The sequence below is a fragment of the Bombina bombina genome, chromosome 7 (assembly GCF_027579735.1).
Source record: "Bombina bombina isolate aBomBom1 chromosome 7, aBomBom1.pri, whole genome shotgun sequence".
Taxonomy (NCBI): domain Eukaryota; kingdom Metazoa; phylum Chordata; class Amphibia; order Anura; family Bombinatoridae; genus Bombina; species Bombina bombina.
In genome coordinates, this window is record NC_069505.1 from 132,725,935 (window position 1) to 132,753,910 (window position 27,976).

Consider the following 27,976-nt stretch of genomic DNA (forward strand, 5'->3'; position numbering starts at 1 on the left):
CAGAATATACAGAAAGCAAGTGACAGCACACACAGAATATGCAGAAAGCAAGTGACAGCACACACAGAGTATGCAGAAAGCAAGTGACAGCACACACAGAGTATGCAGAAAGCAAGTGACAGCACACACAGAGTATGCAGAAAGCAAGTGACAACACACACAGAATATGCAGAAAGCAAGTGACAACACACACAGAGCATGCAGAAAGCAAGTGACAGCACACACAGAATATGCAGAAAGCAAGTGACAGCACACACAGAGTATACAGAAAGCAAGTGACAGCACACACAGAATATGCAGAAAGCAAGTGACAGCACACACATAGTATGCAGAAAGCAAGTGACAACACACACAGAGTATACAGAAAGCAAGTGACAGCACACACAAAGCATGCAGAAAGCAAGTGACAGCACACACAGAGCATGCAGAAAGCAAGTGACAGCACACACAGAGCATGCAGAAAGCAAGTGACAGCACACACAGAGTATGCAGAAAGCAAGTGACAGCACACACAGAGTATGCAGAAAGCAAGTGACAGCACACACAGAGTATGCAGAAAGCAAGTGACAGCACACACAGAGTATGCAGAAAGCAAGTGACAGCACACACAGAGTATGCAGAAAGCAAGTGACAGCACATACAGAGTATGCAGAAAGCAAGTGACAGCACCCACAGAGTATGCAGAAAGCAAGTGACAGCACACACAGAGTATGCAGAAAGCAAGTGACAGCACACACAGAGTATGCAGAAAGCAAGTGACAGCACACACAGAGCATACAGAAAGCAAGTGACAGCACACACAGAGTATACAGAAAGCAAGTGACAGCACACACAGAGTATACAGAAAACAAGTGACAGCACACACAGAGCATGCAGAAAGCAAGTGACAGCACACACAGAGTATACAGAAAGCAAGTGACAGCACACACAGAGTATACAGAAAGCAAGTGACAGCACACACAGAGTATACAGAAAGCAAGTGACAGCACACACAGAGTATACAGAAAACAAGTGACAGCACACACAGAGCATGCAGAAAGCAAGTGACAGCACACACAGAATATACAGAAAGCAAGTGACAGCACACACAGAATATGCAGAAAGCAAGTGACAGCACACACAGAGTATGCAGAAAGCAAGTGACAGCACACACAGAGTATGCAGAAAGCAAGTGACAACACACACAGAATATGCAGAAAGCAAGTGACAACACACACAGAGCATGCAGAAAGCAAGTGACAGCACACACAGAATATGCAGAAAGCAAGTGACAGCACACACAGAGTATGCAGAAAGCAAGTGACAGCACACACAGAATATGCAGAAAGCAAGTGACAGCACACACAGAGTATGCAGAAAGCAAGTGACAGCACACACAGAATATGCAGAAAGCAAGTGACAGCACACACAGAGTATGCAGAAAGCAAGTGACAGCACACACAGAGTATGCAGAAAGCAAGTGACAACACACACAGAGTATACAGAAAGTAAGTGACGGCACACACAGAGTATACAGAAAACAAGTGACAGCACACACAGAGCATGCAGAAAGCAAGTGACAACACACACAGAATATGCAGAAAGCAAGTGACAACACACACAGTGCATGCAGAAAGCAAGTGACAGCACACACAGAATATGCAGAAAGCAAGTGACAGCACACACAGAGTATACAGAAAGCAAGTGACAACACACACAGTGCATGCAGAAAGCAAGTGACAGCACACACAGAATATGCAGAAAGCAAGTGACAGCACACACAGAATATGCAGAAAGCAAGTGACAACACACACAGAGTATGCAGAAAGCACGTGACAGCACACACAGAGCATGCAGAAAGCAAGTGACAGCACACACAGAGTATGCAGAAAGCAAGTGACAGCACACACAGAGCATGCAGAAAACAAGTGACAGCACACACAGAGTATGCAGAAAGCAAGTGACAGCACACACAGAGCATGCAGAAAACAAGTGACAGCACACACAGAGTATGCAGAAAGCAAGTGACAACACACACAGAGTATGCAGAAAGCAAGTGACAACACACACAGAATATGCAGAAAGCAAGTGACAGCACACACAGAATATGCAGAAAGCAAGTGACAACACACACAGAGTATGCACAAAACAAGTGACAGCACACACAGAATATGCAGAAAGCAAGTGACAGCACACACAGAGTATGCAGAAAGCAAGTGACAGCACACACAGAGTATGCAGAAAGCAAGTGACAGCACACACAGAGTATGCAGAAAGCAAGTGACAGCACACACAGAGTATGCAGAAAGCAAGTGACAGCACACACAGAATATGCAGAAAGCAAGTGACAGCACACACAGAATATGCAGAAAACAAGTGACAGCACACACAGAGTATGCAGAAAGCAAGTGACAGCACACACAGAGTATGCAGAAAGCAAGTGACAGCACACACAGAGTATGCAGAAAGCAAGTGACAGCACACACAGAATATGCAGAAAGCAAGTGACGGCACACACAGAGCATGCAGAAAGCAAGTGACAGCACACACAGAATATGCAGAAAGCAAGTGACAGCACACACAGAATATGCAGAAAGCAAGTGACAGCACACACAGAGCATGCAGAAAACAAGTGACAGCACACACAGAATATGTAGAAAGCAAGTGACAACACACACAGAATATACAGAAAGCAAGTGACAGCACACACAGAGTATACAGAAAGCAAGTGACAGCACACACAGAGTATACAGAAAGCAAGTGACAGCACACACAGAATATACAGAAAGCAAGTGACAGCACACACAGAGTATACAGAAAGCAAGTGACAGCACACACAGAGTATACAGAAAGCAAGTGACAGCACACACAGAATATACAGAAAGCAAGTGACAGCACACACAGAGTATACAGAAAGCAAGTGACAGCACACACAGAGTATGCAGAAAGCAAGTGACAGCACACACAGAGTATGCAGAAAGCAAGTGACAACACACACAGAATATACAGAAAGCAAGTGACAGCACACACAGAGTATACAGAAAGCAAGTGACAGCACACACAGAGTATACAGAAAGCAAGTGACAGCACACACAGAGTATACAGAAAACAAGTGACAGCACACACAGAGCATACAGAAAGCAAGTGACAGCACACACAGAGTATACAGAAAACAAGTGACAGCACACACAGAGCATACAGAAAGCAAGTGACAGCACACACAGAGTATACAGAAAACAAGTGACAGCACACACAGAGCATGCAGAAAGCAAGTGACAGCACACACAGAATATACAGAAAGCAAGTGACAGCACACACAGAATATGCAGAAAGCAAGTGACAGCACACACAGAATATGCAGAAAGCAAGTGACAGCACACACAGAGTATGCAGAAAGCAAGTGACAGCACACACAGAGTATGCAGAAAGCAAGTGACAGCACACACAGAATATGCAGAAAGCAAGTGACAGCACACACAGAATATGCAGAAAGCAAGTGACAACACACACAGAGTATGCAGAAAGCAAGTGACAGCACACACAGAGTATGCAGAAAGCAAGTGACAACACACACAGAATATGCAGAAAGCAAGTGACAGCACACACAGAGTATGAAGAAAGCAAGTGACAGCACACACAGAGTATGCAGAAAGCAAGTGACAGCGCACACAGAGTATGCAGAAAGCAAGTGACAGCACACACAGAATATGCAGAAAACAAGTGACAGCACACACAGAGTATGCAGAAAGCAAGTGACAGCACACACAGAGTATGCAGAAAGCAAGTGACAGCACACACAGAGTATGCAGAAAGCAAGTGACAGCACACACAGAGTATACAGAAAGCAAGTGACAGCACACACAGAATATGCAGAAAACAAGTGACAGCACACACAGAGTATGCAGAAAGCAAGTGACAGCACACACAGAGCATGCAGAAAGCAAGTGACAGCACACACAGAGCATGCAGAAAGCAAGTGACAGCACACACAGAGTATGCAGAAAGCAAGTGACAGCACACACAGAGTATGCAGAAAACAAGTGACAGCACACACAGAGTGTGCAGAAAACAAGTGACAGCACACACAGAGTATGCAGAAAACAAGTGACAGCACACACAGAGTATGCAGAAAACAAGTGACAGCACACACAGAGTATGCAGAAAGCAAGTGACAGCACACACAGAATATGCAGAAAGCAAGTGACAGCACACACAGAGTATGCAGAAAGCAAGTGACAGCACACACAGAGTATGCAGAAAGCAAGTGACAGCACACACAGAGTATACAGAAAGCAAGTGACAGCACACACAGAATATGCAGAAAACAAGTGACAGCACACACAGAGTATGCAGAAAGCAAGTGACAGCACACACAGAGCATGCAGAAAGCAAGTGACAGCACACACAGAATATGCAGAAAGCAAGTGACAGCACACACAGAGTATGCAGAAAACAAGTGACAGCACACACAGAGTATGCAGAAAACAAGTGACAGCACACACAGAGTATGCAGAAAACAAGTGACAGCACACACAGAGTATGCAGAAAACAAGTGACAGCACACACAGAGTATGCAGAAAGCAAGTGACAGCACACACAGAATATGCAGAAAGCAAGTGACAGCACACACAGAGTATGCAGAAAGCAAGTGACAGCACACACAGAATATGCAGAAAGCAAGTGACAGCACACACAGAATATGCAGAAAGCAAGTGACAGCACACACAGAGTATGCAGAAAACAAGTGACAGCACACACAGAGCATGCAGAAAGCAAGTGACAGCACACAAAGAGTATGCAGATTACAAGTGACAGCACACACAGAGTATGCAGAAAGCAAGTGACAGCACACACAGAGTATGCAGAAAGCAAGTGACAGCACACACAGAGTATGCAGAAAGCAAGTGACAGCACACACAGAATATGCAGAAAGCAAGTGACAGCACACACATAGTATGCAGAAAGCAAGTGACAGCACACACAGAATATGCAGAAAACAAGTGACAGCACACACAGAGCATGCAGAAAACAAGTGACAGCACACACAGAGCATGCAGAAAACAAGTGACAGCACACACAGAATATGCAGAAAACAAGTGACAGCACACACAGAATATGCAGAAAACAAGTGACAGCACACACAGAATATGCAGAAAACAAGTGACAGCACACACAGAGTATGCAGAAAACAAGTGACAGCACACACAGAATATGCAGAAAACAAGTGACAACACACACAGAATATGCAGAAAACAAGTGACAGCACACACAGAGCATGCAGAAAACAAGTGACAACACACACAGAGCATGCAGAAAGCAAGTGACAGCACACACATAGTATGCAGAAAGCAAGTGACAGCACACACAGAGTATGCAGAAAGCAAGTGACAGCACACACAGAGCATGCAGAAAACAAGTGACAGCACACACAGAGTATGCAGAAAGCAAGTGACAGCACACGCAGAGTATGCAGAAAGCAAGTGACAGCACACGCAGAGTATGCAGAAAGCAAGTGACAGCACACACAGAGTATGCAGAAAGCAAGTGACAGCACACACAGAATATGCAGAAAGCAAGTGACAACACACACAGAGTATGCAGAAAGCAAGTGACAGCACACACAGAATATGCAGAAAGCAAGTGACAGCACACACAGAGTATGCAGAAAGCAAGTGACAGCACACACAGAATATGCAGAAAGCAAGTGACAACACACACAGAGTATGCAGAAAACAAGTGACAGCACACACAGAGTATGCAGAAAACAAGTGACAACACACACAGAGTATGCAGAAAGCAAGTGACAACACACACAGAGCATGCAGAAAGCAAGTGACAGCACACACAGAATATGCAGAAAGCAAGTGACAGCACACACAGAGCATTTAGAAAACAAGTGACAGCACACACAGAATATGCAGAAAGCAAGTGACAGCACACACAGAGTATGCAGAAAGCAAGTGACAGCACACACAGAGCATGCAGAAAACAAGTGACAGCACACAGAGTATGCAGAAAGCAAGTGACAGCACACACAGAGCATGCAGAAAACAAGTGACAGCACACACAGAGCATGCAGAAAACAAGTGACAACACACACAGAGCATGCAGAAAACAAGTGACAGCACACACAGAGCATGCAGAAAGCAAGTGACAGCACACACAGAGTATGCAGAAAGCAAGTGACAGCACACACAGAGCATGCAGAAAACAAGTGATAGCACACACAGAGCATGCAGAAAGCAAGTGACAACACACACAGAATATGCAGAAAGCAAGTGACAGCACACACAGAATATGCAGAAAACAAGTGACAGCACACACAGAGCATGCAGAAAACAAGTGACAACACACACAGAATATGCAGAAAGCAGGTGACAGCACACACAGAATATGCAGAAAGCAAGTGACAACACACACAGAATATGCAGAAAGCAAGTGACAGCACACAAAGAGTATGCAGAAAGCAAGTGACAGCACACACAGAGTATGCAGAAAACAAGTGACAGCACACACAGAGTATGCAGAAAACAAGTGACAGCACACACAGAGCATGCAGAAAACAAGTGACAGCACACACAGAATATGCAGAAAGCAAGTGACAGCACACACAGAGTATGCAGAAAGCAAGTGACAGCACACACAGAGTATGCAGAAAACAAGTGACAGCACACACAGAATATGCAGAAAGCAAGTGACAGCACACACAGAGTATGCAGAAAGCAAGTGACAGCACACACAGAGTATGCAGAAAACAAGTGACAGCACACACAGAGTATGCAGAAAACAAGTGACAGCACACACAGAGCATGCAGAAAACAAGTGACAGCACACACAGAGTATGCAGAAAGCAAGTGACAGCACACACAGAGTATGCAGAAAGCAAGTGACAGCACACACAGAGTATACAGAAAGCAAGTGACAACACACACAGAGTATGCAGAAAGCAAGTGACAGCACACACAGAATATGCAGAAAGCAAGTGACAGCACACACAGAGTATGCAGAAAGCAAGTGACAGCACACACAGAGTATGCAGAAAACAAGTGACAGCACACACAGAGTATGCAGAAAACAAGTGACAGCACACACAGAGCATGCAGAAAACAAGTGACAGCACACACAGAGTATGCAGAAAGCAAGTGACAGCACACACAGAGTATGCAGAAAGCAAGTGACAGCACACACAGAGTATACAGAAAGCAAGTGACAACACACACAGAGTATGCAGAAAGCAAGTGACAGCACACACAGAGCATGCAGAAAGCAAGTGACAGCACACACAGAGTATGCAGAAAGCAAGTGACAGCACACACAGAGTATGCAGAAAGCAAGTGACAGCACACACAGAGCATGCAGAAAGCAAGTGACAGCACACACAGAGCATGCAGAAAGCAAGTGACAGCAGACACAGAGTATGCAGAAAGCAAGTGACAGCACACACAGAGCATGCAGAAAGCAAGTGACAGCACACACAGAGCATGCAGAAAGCAAGTGACAGCACACACAGAGTATGCAGAAAGCAAGTGACAGCACACACAGAGTATGCAGAAAGCAAGTGACAACACACACAGAGTATGCAGAAAACAAGTGACAGCACACACAGAATATGCAGAAAGCAAGTGACAGCACACACAGAGTATGCAGAAAACAAGTGACAGCACACACAGAATATGCAGAAAGCAAGTGACAGCACACACAGAGTATGCAGAAAACAAGTGACAGCACACACAGAGTATGCAGAAAACAAGTGACAGCACACACAGAGCATGCAGAAAACAAGTGACAGCACACACAGAGTATGCAGAAAGCAAGTGACAACACACACAGAGCATGCAGAAAACAAGTGACAGCACACACAGAGCATGCAGAAAACAAGTGACAGCACACACAGAATATGCAGAAAGCAAGTGACAACACACACAGAGTATGCAGAAAGCAAGTGACAGCACACACAGAGTATGCAGAAAGCAAGTGACAACACACACAGAATATGCAGAAAGCAAGTGACAACACACACAGAATATGCAGAAAGCAAGTGACAGCACACACAGAGTATGCAGAAAGCAAGTGACAACACACACAGATTATGCAGAAAGCAAGTGACAACACACACAGAGTATGCAGAAAGCAAGTGACAACACACACAGAATATGCAGAAAGCAAGTGACAACACACACAGAGTATGCAGAAAGCAAGTGACAGCACACACAGAGTATGCAGAAAGCAAGTGACAGCACACACAGAGTATGCAGAAAACAAGTGACGGCACACACAGAGCATGCAGAAAGCAAGTGACAGCACACACAGAATATGCAGAAAGCAAGTGACAGCACACACAGAGCATGCAGAAAACAAGTGACAGCACACACAGAGTATGCAGAAAGCAAGTGACAACACACACAGAATATGCAGAAAGCAAGTGACAACACACACAGAATATGCAGAAAGCAAGTGACAGCACACACAGAGTATGCAGAAAGCAAGTGACAACACACACAGAATATGCAGAAAGCAAGTGACAACACACACAGAATATGCAGAAAGCAAGTGACAGCACACACAGAATATGCAGAAAGCAAGTGACAGCACACACAGAGCATGCAGAAAACAAGTGACAGCACACACAGAGCATGCAGAAAACAAGTGACAACACACACAGAGCATGCAGAAAACAAGTGACAGCACACACAGAGTATGCAGAAAGCAAGTGACAGCACACACAGAGCATGCAGAAAACAAGTGATAGCACACACAGAGCATGCAGAAAACAAGTGACAACACACACAGAATATGCAGAAAGCAAGTGACAGCACACACAGAATATGCAGAAAACAAGTGACAGCACACACAGAGCATGCAGAAAACAAGTGACAACACACACAGAATATGCAGAAAGCAAGTGACAGCACACACAGAATATGCAGAAAGCAAGTGACAACACACACAGAATATGCAGAAAGCAAGTGACAGCACACACAGAGTATGCAGAAAGCAAGTGACAGCACACACAGAGTATGCAGAAAACAAGTGACAGCACACACAGAGCATGCAGAAAACAAGTGACAGCACACACAGAGCATGCAGAAAACAAGTGACAGCACACACAGAATATGCAGAAAGCAAGTGACAGCACACACAGAGTATGCAGAAAGCAAGTGACAGCACACACAGAGTATGCAGAAAACAAGTGACAGCACACACAGAGTATGCAGAAAACAAGTGACAGCACACACAGAGCATGCAGAAAACAAGTGACAGCACACACAGAGTATGCAGAAAGCAAGTGACAGCACACACAGAGTATGCAGAAAGCAAGTGACAGCACACACAGAGTATACAGAAAGCAAGTGACAACACACACAGAGTATGCAGAAAGCAAGTGACAGCACACACAGAATATGCAGAAAGCAAGTGACAGCACACACAGAGTATGCAGAAAGCAAGTGACAGCACACACAGAGTATGCAGAAAACAAGTGACAGCACACACAGAGTATGCAGAAAACAAGTGACAGCACACACAGAGCATGCAGAAAACAAGTGACAGCACACACAGAGTATGCAGAAAGCAAGTGACAGCACACACAGAGTATGCAGAAAGCAAGTGACAGCACACACAGAGTATGCAGAAAGCAAGTGACAGCACACACAGAGTATACAGAAAGCAAGTGACAACACACACAGAGTATGCAGAAAGCAAGTGACAGCACACACAGAGCATGCAGAAAGCAAGTGACAGCACACACAGAGTATGCAGAAAGCAAGTGACAGCACACACAGAGTATGCAGAAAGCAAGTGACAGCACACACAGAGCATGCAGAAAGCAAGTGACAGCACACACAGAGCATGCAGAAAGCAAGTGACAGCACACACAGAGTATGCAGAAAGCAAGTGACAGCACACACAGAGCATGCAGAAAGCAAGTGACAGCACACACAGAGTATGCAGAAAGCAAGTGACAGCACACACAGAGTATGCAGAAAGCAAGTGACAACACACACAGAGTATGCAGAAAACAAGTGACAGCACACACAGAATATGCAGAAAGCAAGTGACAGCACACACAGAGTATGCAGAAAACAAGTGACAGCACACACAGAATATGCAGAAAGCAAGTGACAGCACACACAGAGTATGCAGAAAACAAGTGACAGCACACACAGAGTATGCAGAAAACAAGTGACAGCACACACAGAGCATGCAGAAAACAAGTGACAGCACACACAGAGTATGCAGAAAGCAAGTGACAACACACACAGAGCATGCAGAAAACAAGTGACAGCACACACAGAGCATGCAGAAAATAAGTGACAGCACACACAGAATATGCAGAAAGCAAGTGACAACACACACAGAGTATGCAGAAAGCAAGTGACAGCACACACAGAGTATGCAGAAAGCAAGTGACAACACACACAGAATATGCAGAAAGCAAGTGACAACACACACAGAATATGCAGAAAGCAAGTGACAGCACACACAGAGTATGCAGAAAGCAAGTGACAACACACACAGATTATGCAGAAAGCAAGTGACAACACACACAGAGTATGCAGAAAGCAAGTGACAACACACACAGAATATGCAGAAAGCAAGTGACAACACACACAGAGTATGCAGAAAGCAAGTGACAGCACACACAGAGTATGCAGAAAGCAAGTGACAGCACACACAGAGTATGCAGAAAACAAGTGACGGCACACACAGAGCATGCAGAAAGCAAGTGACAGCACACACAGAATATGCAGAAAGCAAGTGACAGCACACACAGAGCATGCAGAAAACAAGTGACAGCACACACAGAGTATGCAGAAAGCAAGTGACAACACACACAGAATATGCAGAAAGCAAGTGACAACACACACAGAATATGCAGAAAGCAAGTGACAGCACACACAGAGTATGCAGAAAGCAAGTGACAACACACACAGAATATGCAGAAAGCAAGTGACAACACACACAGAGTATGCAGAAAGCAAGTGACAACACACACAGAATATGCAGAAAGCAAGTGACAACACACACAGAATATGCAGAAAGCAAGTGACAGCACACACAGAGTATGCAGAAAGCAAGTGACAGCACACACAGAATATGCAGAAAGCAAGTGACAACACACACAGAGTATGCAGAAAGCAAGTGACAACACACACAGAATATGCAGAAAGCAAGTGACGGCACACACAGAGCATGCAGAAAGCAAGTGACAGCGCACACAGAATATGCAGAAAGCAAGTGACAGCACACACAGAATATGCAGAAAGCAAGTGACAGCACACACAGAGCATGCAGAAAACAAGTGACAGCACACACAGAATATGTAGAAAGCAAGTGACAACACACACAGAATATACAGAAAGCAAGTGACAGCACACACAGAGTATACAGAAAGCAAGTGACAGCACACACAGAGTATACAGAAAGCAAGTGACAGCACACACAGAATATACAGAAAGCAAGTGACAGCACACACAGAGTATACAGAAAGCAAGTGACAGCACACACAGAGTATACAGAAAGCAAGTGACAGCACACACAGAATATACAGAAAGCAAGTGACAGCACACACAGAGTATACAGAAAGCAAGTGACAGCACACACAGAGTATGCAGAAAGCAAGTGACAGCACACACAGAGTATGCAGAAAGCAAGTGACAACACACACAGAATATACAGAAAGCAAGTGACAGCACACACAGAGTATACAGAAAGCAAGTGACAGCACACACAGAGTATACAGAAAGCAAGTGACAGCACACACAGAGTATACAGAAAACAAGTGACAGCACACACAGAGCATACAGAAAGCAAGTGACAGCACACACAGAGTATACAGAAAACAAGTGACAGCACACACAGAGCATACAGAAAGCAAGTGACAGCACACACAGAGTATACAGAAAACAAGTGACAGCACACACAGAGCATGCAGAAAGCAAGTGACAGCACACACAGAATATACAGAAAGCAAGTGACAGCACACACAGAATATGCAGAAAGCAAGTGACAGCACACACAGAATATGCAGAAAGCAAGTGACAGCACACACAGAGTATGCAGAAAGCAAGTGACAGCACACACAGAGTATGCAGAAAGCAAGTGACAGCACACACAGAATATGCAGAAAGCAAGTGACAGCACACACAGAATATGCAGAAAGCAAGTGACAACACACACAGAGTATGCAGAAAGCAAGTGACAGCACACACAGAGTATGCAGAAAGCAAGTGACAACACACACAGAATATGCAGAAAGCAAGTGACAGCACACACAGAGTATGCAGAAAGCAAGTGACAGCACACACAGAGTATGCAGAAAGCAAGTGACAGCGCACACAGAGTATGCAGAAAGCAAGTGACAGCACACACAGAATATGCAGAAAACAAGTGACAGCACACACAGAGTATGCAGAAAGCAAGTGACAGCACACACAGAGTATGCAGAAAGCAAGTGACAGCACACACAGAGTATGCAGAAAGCAAGTGACAGCACACACAGAGTATACAGAAAGCAAGTGACAGCACACACAGAATATGCAGAAAACAAGTGACAGCACACACAGAGTATGCAGAAAGCAAGTGACAGCACACACAGAGCATGCAGAAAGCAAGTGACAGCACACACAGAATATGCAGAAAGCAAGTGACAGCACACACAGAGTATGCAGAAAACAAGTGACAGCACACACAGAGTATGCAGAAAACAAGTGACAGCACACACAGAGTATGCAGAAAACAAGTGACAGCACACACAGAGTATGCAGAAAACAAGTGACAGCACACACAGAGTATGCAGAAAGCAAGTGACAGCACACACAGAATATGCAGAAAGCAAGTGACAGCACACACAGAGTATGCAGAAAGCAAGTGACAGCACACACAGAGTATGCAGAAAGCAAGTGACAGCACACACAGAGTATACAGAAAGCAAGTGACAGCACACACAGAATATGCAGAAAACAAGTGACAGCACACACAGAGTATGCAGAAAGCAAGTGACAGCACACACAGAGCATGCAGAAAGCAAGTGACAGCACACACAGAATATGCAGAAAGCAAGTGACAGCACACACAGAGTATGCAGAAAACAAGTGACAGCACACACAGAGTATGCAGAAAACAAGTGACAGCACACACAGAGTATGCAGAAAACAAGTGACAGCACACACAGAGTATGCAGAAAACAAGTGACAGCACACACAGAGTATGCAGAAAGCAAGTGACAGCACACACAGAATATGCAGAAAGCAAGTGACAGCACACACAGAGTATGCAGAAAGCAAGTGACAGCACACACAGAATATGCAGAAAGCAAGTGACAGCACACACAGAATATGCAGAAAGCAAGTGACAGCACACACAGAGTATGCAGAAAACAAGTGACAGCACACACAGAGCATGCAGAAAGCAAGTGACAGCACACACAGAGTATGCAGATTACAAGTGACAGCACACACAGAGTATGCAGAAAGCAAGTGACAGCACACACAGAGTATGCAGAAAGCAAGTGACAGCACACACAGAGTATGCAGAAAGCAAGTGACAGCACACACAGAATATGCAGAAAGCAAGTGACAGCACACACATAGTATGCAGAAAGCAAGTGACAGCACACACAGAATATGCAGAAAACAAGTGACAGCACACACAGAGCATGCAGAAAACAAGTGACAGCACACACAGAGTATGCAGAAAACAAGTGACAGCACACACAGAATATGCAGAAAACAAGTGACAGCACACACAGAATATGCAGAAAACAAGTGACAGCACACACAGAATATGCAGAAAACAAGTGACAGCACACACAGAGTATGCAGAAAACAAGTGACAGCACACACAGAATATGCAGAAAACAAGTGACAACACACACAGAATATGCAGAAAACAAGTGACAGCACACACAGAGCATGCAGAAAACAAGTGACAACACACACAGAGCATGCAGAAAGCAAGTGACAGCACACACATAGTATCCAGAAAGCAAGTGACAGCACACACAGAGTATGCAGAAAGCAAGTGACAGCACACACAGAGCATGCAGAAAACAAGTGACAACACACACAGAATATGCAGAAAGCAAGTGACAGCACACACAGAATATGCAGAAAGCAAGTGACAACACACACAGAGTATGCAGAAAACAAGTGACAGCACACACAGAGTATGCAGAAAACAAGTGACAACACACACAGAGTATGCAGAAAGCAAGTGACAGCACACACAGAGTATGCAGAAAGCAAGTGACAGCACACACAGAGTATGCAGAAAGCAAGTGACAGCACACACAGAGTATGCAGAAAGCAAGTGACAGCACACGCAGAGTATGCAGAAAGCAAGTGACAGCACACGCAGAGTATGCAGAAAGCAAGTGACAGCACACACAGAGTATGCAGAAAGCAAGTGACAGCACACACAGAGTATGCAGAAAACAAGTGACAGCACACACAGAATATGCAGAAAGCAAGTGACAACACACACAGAGTATGCAGAAAGCAAGTGACAGCACACACAGAATATGCAGAAAGCAAGTGACAACACACACAGAGTATGCAGAAAACAAGTGACAGCACACACAGAGTATGCAGAAAACAAGTGACAACACACACAGAGTATGCAGAAAGCAAGTGACAGCACACACAGAATATGCAGAAAGCAAGTGACAACACACACAGAGTATGCAGAAAGCAAGTGACAGCACACACAGAATATGCAGAAAGCAAGTGACAACACACACAGAGTATGCAGAAAACAAGTGACAGCACACACAGAGTATGCAGAAAACAAGTGACAACACACACAGAGTATGCAGAAAGCAAGTGACAACACACACAGAGCATGCAGAAAGCAAGTGACAGCACACACAGAATATGCAGAAAGCAAGTGACAGCACACACAGAGCATGCAGAAAACAAGTGACAGCACACACAGAATATGCAGAAAGCAAGTGACAGCACACACAGAGTATGCAGAAAGCAAGTGACAGCACACACAGAGCATGCAGAAAACAAGTGACAGCACACACAGAGTATGCAGAAAGCAAGTGACAGCACACACAGAGCATGCAGAAAACAAGTGACAGCACACAGAGTATGCAGAAAGCAAGTGACAGCACACACAGAGCATGCAGAAAACAAGTGACAGCACACACAGAGCATGCAGAAAACAAGTGACAACACACACAGAGCATGCAGAAAACAAGTGACAGCACACACAGAGCATGCAGAAAGCAAGTGACAGCACACACAGAGTATGCAGAAAGCAAGTGACAGCACACACAGAGCATGCAGAAAACAAGTGATAGCACACACAGAGCATGCAGAAAACAAGTGACAACACACACAGAATATGCAGAAAGCAAGTGACAGCACACACAGAATATGCAGAAAACAAGTGACAGCACACACAGAGCATGCAGAAAACAAGTGACAACACACACAGAATATGCAGAAAGCAAGTGACAGCACACACAGAATATGCAGAAAGCAAGTGACAACACACACAGAATATGCAGAAAGCAAGTGACAGCACACACAGAGTATGCAGAAAGCAAGTGACAGCACACACAGAGTATGCAGAAAACAAGTGACAGCACACACAGAGTATGCAGAAAACAAGTGACAGCACACACAGAGCATGCAGAAAACAAGTGACAGCACACACAGAATATGCAGAAAGCAAGTGACAGCACACACAGAGTATGCAGAAAGCAAGTGACAGCACACACAGAGTATGCAGAAAACAAGTGACAGCACACACAGAATATGCAGAAAGCAAGTAACAGCACACACAGAGTATGCAGAAAGCAAGTGACAGCACACACAGAGTATGCAGAAAACAAGTGACAGCACACACAGAGTATGCAGAAAACAAGTGACAGCACACACAGAGCATGCAGAAAACAAGTGACAGCACACACAGAGCATGCAGAAAGCAAGTGACAGCACACACAGAGCATGCAGAAAACAAGTGACAGCACACACAGAGCATGCAGAAAGCAAGTGACAGCACACACAGAGTATGCAGAAAACAAGTGACAGCACACACAGAGTATACAGAAAGCAAGTGACAGCACACACAGAGTATGCAGAAAGCAAGTGACAGCACACACAGAGTATGCAGAAAGCAAGTGACAGCACACACAGAGTATGCAGAAAGCAAGTGACAGCACACACAGAGTATGCAGAAAGCAAGTGACAACACACACAGAGTATGCAGAAAGCAAGTGACAACACACACAGAGTATGCAGAAAACAAGTGACAGCACACACAGAGCATGCAGAAAGCAAGTGACAGCACACACAGAATATGCAGAAAGCAAGTGACAGCACACACAGAGTATGCAGAAAGCAAGTGACAACACACACAGAGTATGCAGAAAGCAAGTGACAACACACACAGAGTATGCAGAAAGCAAGTGACAACACACACAGAGTATGCAGAAAGCAAGTGACAACACACACAGAGTATGCAGAAAACAAGTGACAGCACACACAGAGCATGCAGAAAGCAAGTGACAGCACACACAGAATATGCAGAAAGCAAGTGACAACACACACAGAGTATGCAGAAAACAAGTGACAGCACACACAGAGCATGCAGAAAGCAAGTGACAGCACACACAGAATATGCAGAAAGCAAGTGACAGCACACACAGAGCATGCAGAAAACAAGTGACAGCACACACAGAGTATGCAGAAATCAAGTGACAGCACACACAGAGCATGCAGAAAACAAGTGACAGCACACACAGAGCATGCAGAAAACAAGTGACAGCACACACAGAATATGCAGAAAGCAAGTGACAGCACACACAGAGTATGCAGAAAGCAAGTGACAGCAAACACAGAGTATGCAGAAAGCAAGTGACAGCACACACAGAGTATGCAGAAAGCAAGTGACAGCACACACAGAGTATGCAGAAAGCAAGTGACAGCACACACAGAGCATGCAGAAAGCAAGTGACAGCACACACAGAATATGCAGAAAACAAGTGACAGCACACACAGAGCATGCAGAAAACAAGTGACAACACACACAGAGCATGCAGAAAGCAAGTGACAGCACACACAGAGTATGCAGAAAACAAGTGACAACACACACAGAGCATGCAGAAAGCAAGTGACAGCACACACAGAATATGCAGAAAGCAAGTGACAGCACACACAGAGCATGCAGAAAACAAGTGACAGCACACACAGAATATGCAGAAAGCAAGTGACAGCACACACAGAGTATGCAGAAAGCAAGTGACAGCACACACAGAGCATGCAGAAAACAAGTGACAGCACACACAGAGTATGCAGAAAGCAAGTGACAGCACACACAGAGCATGCAGAAAACAAGTGACAACACACACAGAGCATGCAGAAAACAAGTGACAGCACACACAGAGCATGCAGAAAGCAAGTGACAGCACACACAGAGTATGCAGAAAGCAAGTGACAGCACACACAGAGCATGCAGAAAACAAGTGACAACACACACAGAGCATGCAGAAAGCAAGTGACAACACACACAGAGTATGCAGAAAACAAGTGACAGCACACACAGAGCATGCAGAAAACAAGTGACAGCACACACAGAGTATGCAGAAAACAAGTGACAGCACACACAGAGTATGCAGAAAGCAAGTGACAGCACACACATAGTATGCAGAAAGCAAGTGACAGCACACACAGAGTATGCAGAAAGCAAGTGACAGCACACACAGAGCATGCAGAAAACAAGTGACAGCACACACAGAGTATGCAGAAAGCAAGTGACAGCACACACAGAGTATGCAGAAAGCAAGTGACAGCACACACAGAATATGCAGAAAGCAAGTGAAAGCACACACAGAGCATGCAGAAAACAAGTGACAGCACACACAGAGCATGCAGAAAACAAGTGACAGCACACACAGAGTATGCAGAAAGCAAGTGACAGCACACACAGAATATGCAGAAAACAAGTGACAGCACACACAGAATATGCAGAAAGCAAGTGACAGCACACACAGAATATGCAGAAAGCAAGTGACAGCACACACAGAATATGCAGAAAGCAAGTGACAGCACACACAGAATATGCAGAAAGCAAGTGACAGCACACACAGAGTATGCAGAAAGCAAGTGACAGCACACACAGAATATGCAGAAAGCAAGTGACAGCACACACAGAATATGCAGAAAGCAAGTGACAGCACACACAGAGCATGCAGAAAACAAGTGACAGCACACACAGAATATGCAGAAAGCAAGTGACAGCACACACAGAGTATGCAGAAAACAAGTGACAGCACACACAGAGCATGCAGAAAGCAAGTGACAGCACACACAGAATATGCAGAAAGCAAGTGACAGCACACACAGAGCATGCAGAAAACAAGTGACAGCACACACAGAGTATGCAGAAAACAAGTGACAGCACACACAGAATATGCAGAAAGCAAGTGACAGCACACACAGAGTATGCAGAAAGCAAGTGACAGCACACACAGAGCATGCAGAAAACAAGTGACAGCACACACAGAGTATGCAGAAATCAAGTGACAACACACTCAGAATATGCAGAAAACAAGTGACAGCACACACAGAGCATGCAGAAAACAAGTGACAGCACACACAGAGCATGCAGAAAACAAGTGACAGCACACACAGAATATGCAGAAAGCAAGTGACAGCACACACAGAGTATGCAGAAAACAAGTGACAGCACACACAGAATATGCAGAAAACAAGTGACAGCACACACAGAATATGCAGAAAACAAGTGACAGCACACACAGAGTATGCAGAAATCAAGTGACAACACACTCAGAATATGCAGAAAACAAGTGACAGCACACACAGAGCATGCAGAAAACAAGTGACAGCACACACAGAGCATGCAGAAAACAAGTGACAGCACACACAGAATATGCAGAAAGCAAGTGACAGCACATATAGAGTATACAGAAAACAAGTGACAGCACACACAGAGTATGCAGAAAGCAAGTGACAGCACACACAGAGTATGCAGAAAGCAAGTGACAGCACACACAGAGTATGCAGAAAGCAAGTGACAGCACACACAGAGCATGCAGAAAACAAGTGACAGCACACACAGAGTATGCAGAAAGCAAGTGACAGCACACACAGAGTATGCAGAAAGCAAGTGACAGCACACACAGAATATGCAGAAAGCAAGTGAAAGCACACACAGAGCATGCAGAAAACAAGTGACAGCACACACAGAGCATGCAGAAAACAAGTGACAGCACACACAGAGTATGCAGAAAGCAAGTGACAGCACACACAGAATATGCAGAAAACAAGTGACAGCACACACAGAATATGCAGAAAGAAAGTGACAGCACACACAGAATATGCAGAAAGCAAGTGACAGCACACACAGAATATGCAGAAAGCAAGTGACAGCACACACAGAATATGCAGAAAGCAAGTGACAGCACACACAGAGTATGCAGAAAGCAAGTGACAGCACACACAGAATATGCAGAAAGCAAGTGACAGCACACACAGAATATGCAGAAAGCAAGTGACAGCACACACAGAGCATGCAGAAAACAAGTGACAGCACACACAGAATATGCAGAAAGCAAGTGACAGCACACACAGAGTATGCAGAAAGCAAGTGACAGAACACACAGAGCATGCAGAAAACAAGTGACAGCACACACAGAGTATGCAGAAAGCAAGTGACAGCACACACAGTATGCAGAAAGCAAGTGACAGCACACACAGTATGCAGAAAGCAAGTGACAGCACACACAGAGCATGCAGAAAACAAGTGACAGCACACACAGAGTATGCAGAAAACAAGTGACAGCACACACAGAGTATGCAGAAAGCAAGTGACAGCACACACAGAGCATGCAGAAAACAAGTGACAGCACACACAGAGTATGCAGAAAGCAAGTGACAGCACACACAGAGTATGCAGAAAGCAAGTGACAGCACACACAGAGTATGTAGAAAGCAAGTGACAGCACACACAGAGTATGCAGAAAACAAGTGACAGCACACACAGAGCATGCAGAAAACAAGTGACAGCACACACAGAGCATGCAGAAAACAAGTGACAGCACACACAGAGCATGCAGAAAGCAAGTGACAGCACACACAGAGTATGCAGAAAGCAAGTGACAGCACACACAGAGTATGCAGAAAGCAAGTGACAGCACACACAGAATATGCAGAAAACAAGTGACAGCACACACAGAATATGCAGAAAGCAAGTGACAGCACACACAGAATATGCAGAAAGCAAGTGACAGCACACACAGAATATGCAGAAAGCAAGTGACAGCACACACAGAATATGCAGAAAGCAAGTGACAACACACACAGAGTATGCAGAAAGCAAATGACAGCACACACAGAGTATGCAGAAAGCAAATGACAGCACACACACAGTATGCAGAAAGCAAATGACAGCACACACAGAGTATGCAGAAAGCAAATGACAGCACACACAGAGTATGCAGAAAACAAGTGACAACACACACAGAGTATACAGAAAGCAAGTGACAGCACACACAGAATATGCAGAAAGCAAGTGACAGCACACACAGAGTATGCAGAAAGCAAGTGACAGCACACACAGAGTATGCAGAAAGCAAATGACAGCACACACAGAGTATGCAGAAAACAAGTGACAACACACACAGAGTATACAGAAAGCAAGTGACAGCACACACAGAGTATGCAGAAAGCAAATGACAGCACACACAGAGTATGCAGAAAGCAAGTGACAGCACACACAGAGTATGCAGAAAACAAGTGACAGCACACACAGAGCATGCAGAAAGCAAGTGACAGCACACTAAATATGCATAAAGCATGTGACAGCACACACAGAATATGCAGAAAACAAGTGACAGCACACACAGAGTATGCAGAAATCAAGTGACAACACACACAGAATATGCAGAAAACAAGTGACAGCACACACAGAGCATGCAGAAAACAAGTGACAGCACACACAGAATATGCAGAAAGCAAGTGACAGCACATATAGAGTATACAGAAAGCAAGTGACAGCACACACAGAGTATGCAGAAAGCAAGTGACAGCACACACAGAATATGCAGAAAGCAAGTGACAGCACACACAGAATATGCAGAAAACAAGTGACAGCACACACAGAGTATGCAGAAAGCAAGTGACAGCACATACAGAGTATGCAGAAAGCAAGTGACAGCACACACAGAGTATACAGAAAACAAGTGACAGCACACACAGAGTATGCAGAAACCAAGTGACAGCACATACAGAGTATGCAGAAAGCAAGTGACAGCACACACAGAATATGCAGAAAGCAAGTGACAGCACACACAGAGTATGCAGAAAGCAAGTGACAGCACACACAGAATATGCAGAAAGCAAGTGACAGCACACACAGAATATGCAGAAAGCAAGTGACAGCACACACAGAGTATGCAGAAAGCAAGTGACAGCACACACAGAATATGCAGAAAGCAAGTGACAGCACACACAGAGCATGCAGAAAACAAGTGACAGCACACACAGAATATGCAGAAAGCAAGTGACAGCACACACAGAGTATGCAGAAAGCAAGTGACAGCACACACAGAATATGCAGAAAGCAAGTGACAGCACATACAGAGCATGCAGAAAGCAAGTGACAGCACACACAGAGCATGCAGAAAACAAGTGACAGCACACACAGAGTATGCAGAAAGCAAGTGACAGCACACACAGAGTATACAGAAAACAAGTGACAGCACACACAGAGTATGCAGAAAGCAAGTGACAGCACACACAGAGCATGCAGAAAACAAGTGACAGCACACACAGAGTATGCAGAAAACAAGTGACAGCACACACAGAGCATGCAGAAAACAAGTGACAGCACACACAGAGTATGCAGAAAGCAAGTGACAGCACACACAGAGCATGCAGAAAACAAGTGACAGCGCACACAGAGTATGCAGAAAGCAAGTGACAGCACACACAGAGTATACAGAAAACAAGTGACAGCACACACAGAGTATGCAGAAAGCAAGTGACAGCACACACAGAGCATGCAGAAAACAAGTGACAGCACACACAGAGTATGCAGAAAACAAGTGACAACACACACAGAGTATGCAGAAAGCAAATGACAGCACACACAGAGTATGCAGAAAGCAAGTGACAGCACACACAGAGCATGCAGAAAGCAAATGACAGCACACACAGAGTATGCAGAAAGCAAATGACAGCACACACAGAGTATGCAGAAAACAAGTGACAACACACACAGAGTATACAGAAAGCAAGTGACAGCACACACAGAATATGCAGAAAGCAAGTGACAGCACACACAGAGTATACAGAAAACAAGTGACAGCACACACAGAGCATGCAGAAAGCAAGTGACAGCACACACAGAGCATGCAGAAAGCAAATGACAGCACACACAGAATATGCAGAAAGCAAGTGACAACACACACAGAATATGCAGAAAGCAAGTGACAACACACACAGAGTATGCAGAAAACAAGTGACAGCACACACAGAGCATGCAGAAAGCAAGTGACAGCACACACAGAGCATGCAGAAAGCAAGTGACAGCACACACAGAATATGCAGAAAGCAAGTGACAGCACACACAGAGCATGCAGAAAACAAGTGACAGCACACACAGAGCATGCAGAAAACAAGTGACAGCACACACAGAATATGTAGAAAGCAAGTGACAGCACATATAGAGTATACAGAAAACAAGTGACAGCACACACAGAGTATGCAGAAAGCAAGTGACAGCACACACAGAGTATACAGAAAGCAAGTGACAGCACATACAGAGTATGCAGAAAGCAAGTGACAGCACACACAGAGTATACAGAAAACAAGTGACAGCACACACAGAGTATGCAGAAAGCAAGTGACAGCACATACAGAGTATGCAGAAAGCAAGTGACAGCACACACAGAGTATACAGAAAACAAGTGACAGCACACACAGAGCATGCAGAAAACAAGTGACAGCACACACAGAGCATGCAGAAAACAAGTGACAGCACACACAGAGCATGCAGAAAACAAGTGACAGTACACACAGAGCATGCAGAAAACAAGTGACAGCACACACAGAGCATGCAGAAAACAAGTGACAGCACACACAGAGCATGCAGAAAACAAGTGACAGCACACACAGAGCATGCAGAAAACAAGTGACAGCACACACAGAATATGCAGAAAGCAAGTGACAGCACATACAGAGTATACAGAAAGCAAGTGACAGCACACACAGAGTATGCAGAAAGCAAGTGACAGCACACACAGAGTATACAGAAAGCAAGTGACAGCACATACAGAGTATGCAGAAAGCAAGTGACAGCACACACAGAGTATACAGAAAACAAGTGACAGCACACACAGAGTATGCAGAAAGCAAGTGACAGCACACACAGAGTATGCAGAAAGCAAGTGACAGCACACACAGAGTATGCAGAAAGCAAGTGACAGCACACACAGAATATGCAGAAAGCAAGTGACAACACACACAGAGTATGCAGAAAGCAAGTGACAACACACACAGAATATGCAGAAAACAAGTGACAGCACACACAGAGTATACAGAAAACAAGTGACAGCACACACAGAGCATGCAGAAAACAAGTGACAGCACACACAGAGCATGCAGAAAACAAGTGACAGCACACACAGAGCATGCAGAAAACAAGTGACAGCACACTCATTCTTCCCAATAACCTGTCTTATTTGTGCTCATTGAGCTCCACTTTGCCTCCTGTCTTTTTGTCCTTAGGAACTACTCAAACTACTGTAATTATTATTTATACACTACAGTTACCTTAATGAAAATTACACTCTCATCGCCTTCTCTTTTCATTTTACTACTGCTACCTGTAGGAGCTGTCTGCTCTTACTCTCAGGACCGTCTACCATTCCTACTCATTCAAGAAAACCACATAGGCCTTCATACTATATAAACCCAATATTAAATACAACCCCTGTATTCACTAAACAGCCATGGCTGCTTTCTAGTGGCATTCTAACTAACTGCTGAATTGTTCCTGCCCTGTTTTGCTGTTTGAGGTATTCTCCCTGACTTCCTGCAATACATATTACATCTATCCTCTCCACTTTGTAGTCAATTTCCAAAAGCAGAGCTTCTGGGTGAAAAACTGGATGCTCCCTCTATGGGTTGCTCCTTCTGACTCCAAAACAGAGCAGAGAGATCACAGGAGAAATGAAGTTATCTTATTATGCAATAAAGACAAAAAAACACAAAGAATACTTTTTACAAAAATAAATCCTTCTCATCACTTTCTCAATTCTCCTTTATTAGTCCTGGCTGTATAGTGCCTACAACATTTTGGCATAGACAGTTGAATAGCTGGTCTTGTATTGAGAGTTCTGCATGAACAACATAATATGCGTGCACTCCTAAAACCACTTTTCACTTTAGCAGATCAAGTAGAGAACTGGCACAGAGCGCCACCAATCACCAAACTATTAGCATGCACAGCACTGACAGACAATGTAATATAAAGGAAACGTCACAGCTTATATCAGACAAAACAAAAAAAAAAAGAACTCTGTAAATTTATGTTATATTTATTTTAGTAATTTATCTTCTGTTATATTGCAGGACCTTTTCTGGGCCACTTACAGAGGTATGTTATGTGATATTCACGATGCTCCTTTTGCTGATATGATATTGGATAAGGCTGGTGATATAATCTCAGTTAGTTGTCCTCGTACTTTTCTGGGGTGCTGTGTTTTTCTGTCCAGTGGCGGAACTACCATTGGTGCAGCAGCTGCACCAGGACCCAAGAGCTTGGGGGGTCTATAACAGCCAGTCTACACATAGGTGTGTACAATCCTAATGCAGGGGAGCCTTTTATTAATGCAGGTTCAAGGGGGGACTGAGCAGCCGGGAAAATAGGACCTGGCCATTTAGGGGGGCCTAAAAATAGCATCTCCATGGCCCCTGGTGTGCTGCTTAAGCTGGGACTGACAGCTGCCCTATCAGTAACTATGCGGTTAAATGTGGGTTTAGTGGGGTCCCTTGTGCCTGGATGTGGGGTTTGTTGCTCGGGGGGCCCTAGAGTGTGTGAGGGCCCTGTCAGGGGTCTGTTGCTGTGAGGATCATGGAGTGTGGGGTCTGGCCCTTGATGTTGGGGGGCCTTGTGGGGGCAGGGCAGGGCATACATTTGAGTTAGTGTGAGACAGTGGGTGGCCCTTCCCTAATTTTTTCCCAAGGGCCCTGATAGGTCTCAGTCCACCCCTGTGCAGGTTGCAGGTCTATCTATCTACTCAAAATCATTATACAGACCTACATGTATATTGTTAGTATTGATTACTACTGAGTTATCTTTTGTGGGCCCAAAAACATTTTTGTGCCAGGGCCCTGTATTAGGTAGGTTCCCTACTGTATCTGTCTCTTTCTCTCGCAAGGTTGCTGTGGTCCTGGGTACTCTCAGCATCACAGTATTCTGTAGCAATGCTATAACCACTATATACCAAATGCCAACATTACCTCAGTGTCATTTCACTGCTTGCTCTCATTACTGTCAGTGCTCCTCACTGCTTCCTGACCTCTGTTCCTGACCTGTCTAGTCTGACCTGACTACATTTCTTGACCTGCTGGCTAATTCTCTTCAGCATCAGACCTAAACACAGACTTTTGAGCCAATCACAAGCAGCATCACTGGTCATTACCACATCTGGATTTGACTTTTATTATGTATTTAACCCGTTTGGAAGGGGTTAAACAGATTTACATGGAAGGAATAGTGCAAAAATAAAATCCTGTAGTTTATTACAGCATTCTCTGGAATTAAATGTTTATGTCCCTTAAAAAAAACTATAAATTATATACTGATCCTAATTTCTCCTACATTGGTGTATCCGGTCCACGGCTTCATCCTTACTTGTGGGATATTCTCTTCCCCTACAGGAAGTGGCAAAGAGAGCACACAGCAGAGCTGTCCATATAGCTCCTCTCAGGCTCCGCCTCCCCAGTCATTCTCTTTGCCGCTCTGAACAAGTAGCATCTCCACGGGGGTGGTAAAGAGTATGTGGTGTTAGTTGTAGTTTTTTATTTCTTCTATCAAGAGTTTGTTATTTTAAAATAGTGCCGGTTTGTACTATTTACTCTACAGCAGAAAGTGATGAAGATTTCTGCTAAGAGGAATATGATTTTAGCACCAGTATCTAAAATCCATTGCTGTTCCCACGCAGGACTGTTAACCAGAGAACATCAGTTGGGGGGAACAGTTTGCAGGCTTAACTGCTTCAGGTATGATCAGTCGTTTTTCTAACAAGACCAAGTAATGCTAGAAGACTGTCAGAAATTCCCTCTGGGATTGGTGAGCCATTTTTTTCTTATAGACTCTGTATAAAATGATGGCTTATATTTAGGGCTCTATGCTGGTTGACACTATTGTGGGCTTTAAAATCGATTGCTTTTTAGCATGTTTTTCACTATAAATAAGGTGTTTTTTCAGACTTTAAAACACTTTTGGGGTTTAATTTCGTCCTGGCACTTATTTGGACACCTAAATCTAGTCAGAAAGGCCCCTCCACTCTAGAATGAAGAGGGAGGAGGCCTAATTTTTAGGCCTAAATTGTGCAGTTGTTTTTGCCTAGGCAATCCATGCAGCTTCATGTGGGGAGTCAAGAGGCATCATAAAAGACTCCAGGGAGGCTTATTTCCTGCTAAAATAATCCCTAATGAAGGTAAAGGCTACAGTGAGAAGCTGTGGCTAGTACTGTAGTGTGTTAACTGGTTAATAACTGTTATTAACTCCGGTTTGGGCATTAAGGGGTTAATTGATCTGAAAATTTGTGTGCAATCTTTTCAAAGCATTAAGACTCTGTGGTGAAAATTTCATTAAAATCGGATGTTTATTTCATGTTTTTTTTGATGTTTCAGTAAAAAAGTGTGCATTAAGGGGTTAATTGATCTGAAAATTTGTGTGCAATCTTTTCAAAGCATTAAGACTCTGTGGTGAAAATTTCATTAAAATCAGATGTTTATTTCATGGTTTTTTGATATTTCAGTAAAAAAGTGTGCTTTTTAATTATTTAAAGAGACAGTAACGTTTTTGTCAAAAATAATTTTTATTGCATTATAGTTCTGTTTAAGTCTGTTAAACATGTCTGAGTCTTCAGATAGCCTATGTTTTGTATGTCCAAAGGCCAAGGTGGTTCCCCCATTAAATTTATGTGTGAAGTGTGCCATAGCGTCCAAACAGCTTAAGGACAGTACAATCACACTTAAAAATATAGCCCAAGATGATTCTTTAGCTGAAGGTAGTGAAAATAGCTTGCTTTCCTCTCAGTTCCTGCCCAGTACATCTAGCGCACCAATTGCGATTACTATGCAACAGTTAGCAGCAGTAATGGATAATTCTATCGCAGCATTTTTATCCAAACTGCCAGCTTTCCTAGGAAGCGTGATTGCTCAGTTTTAAATACAGAAAATGAGCAAGTAGACGCAGAGGATAATTTATCTGTAGTGCCCTCACATCAATCTGACTTGGCGGTGAGGGAGGGCTTGTCTGAGGGAGAAATTTCTGACACAGGAAAAGTTTCTCAGCAGGCAGAGCCTGATACCATAGCATTTAAATTTAAGCTAGAACACCTCCGCGCTCTACTTAAGGAGGTCCTGGCTACTCTTGATGATTGTGACCCTTTGGTGGTCCCAGAAAAATTGTGTAAAATGGATAAATTCTTAGAGGTCCCAGTACACACTGATGCGTTTCCGATACCTAAGAGGGTGGCGGATATAGTGTACCTTTTGTTCCCCCTCCTATATTTAAGAAAATGTTCCCCATTGTTGACCCCAGAAGGGACGCGTGGCAGACGGTCCCTAAGGTAGAGGGGGCAGTTTCAAAGCTAGCTAAGCGCACAACTATACCAATAGAAGACAGTGGCGCTTTCAAAGATCCTATGGATAAAAAATTAGAAGGTTTATTTAAGAAAATTTTTGTTCAACAAGGTTTTCTTCTTCAACCAATTTCTTGCATTATT

At 44.2% G+C, this 27,976-nt stretch overlaps 1 protein-coding gene across 1 annotated transcript in view; it reads left to right on the top strand.

The window, feature by feature from the left end:
* The window catches only part of F2 (coagulation factor II, thrombin), a 102,944-nt gene that overhangs the window by 19,534 nt on the left and 55,434 nt on the right, over positions 1-27,976 (top strand). The window contains exon 3 of the mRNA XM_053720311.1: positions 24,588-24,612. Coding sequence (XP_053576286.1) covers positions 24,588-24,612 — 25 coding nt within the window. The remainder of the gene's footprint in view (positions 1-24,587; positions 24,613-27,976) is intronic.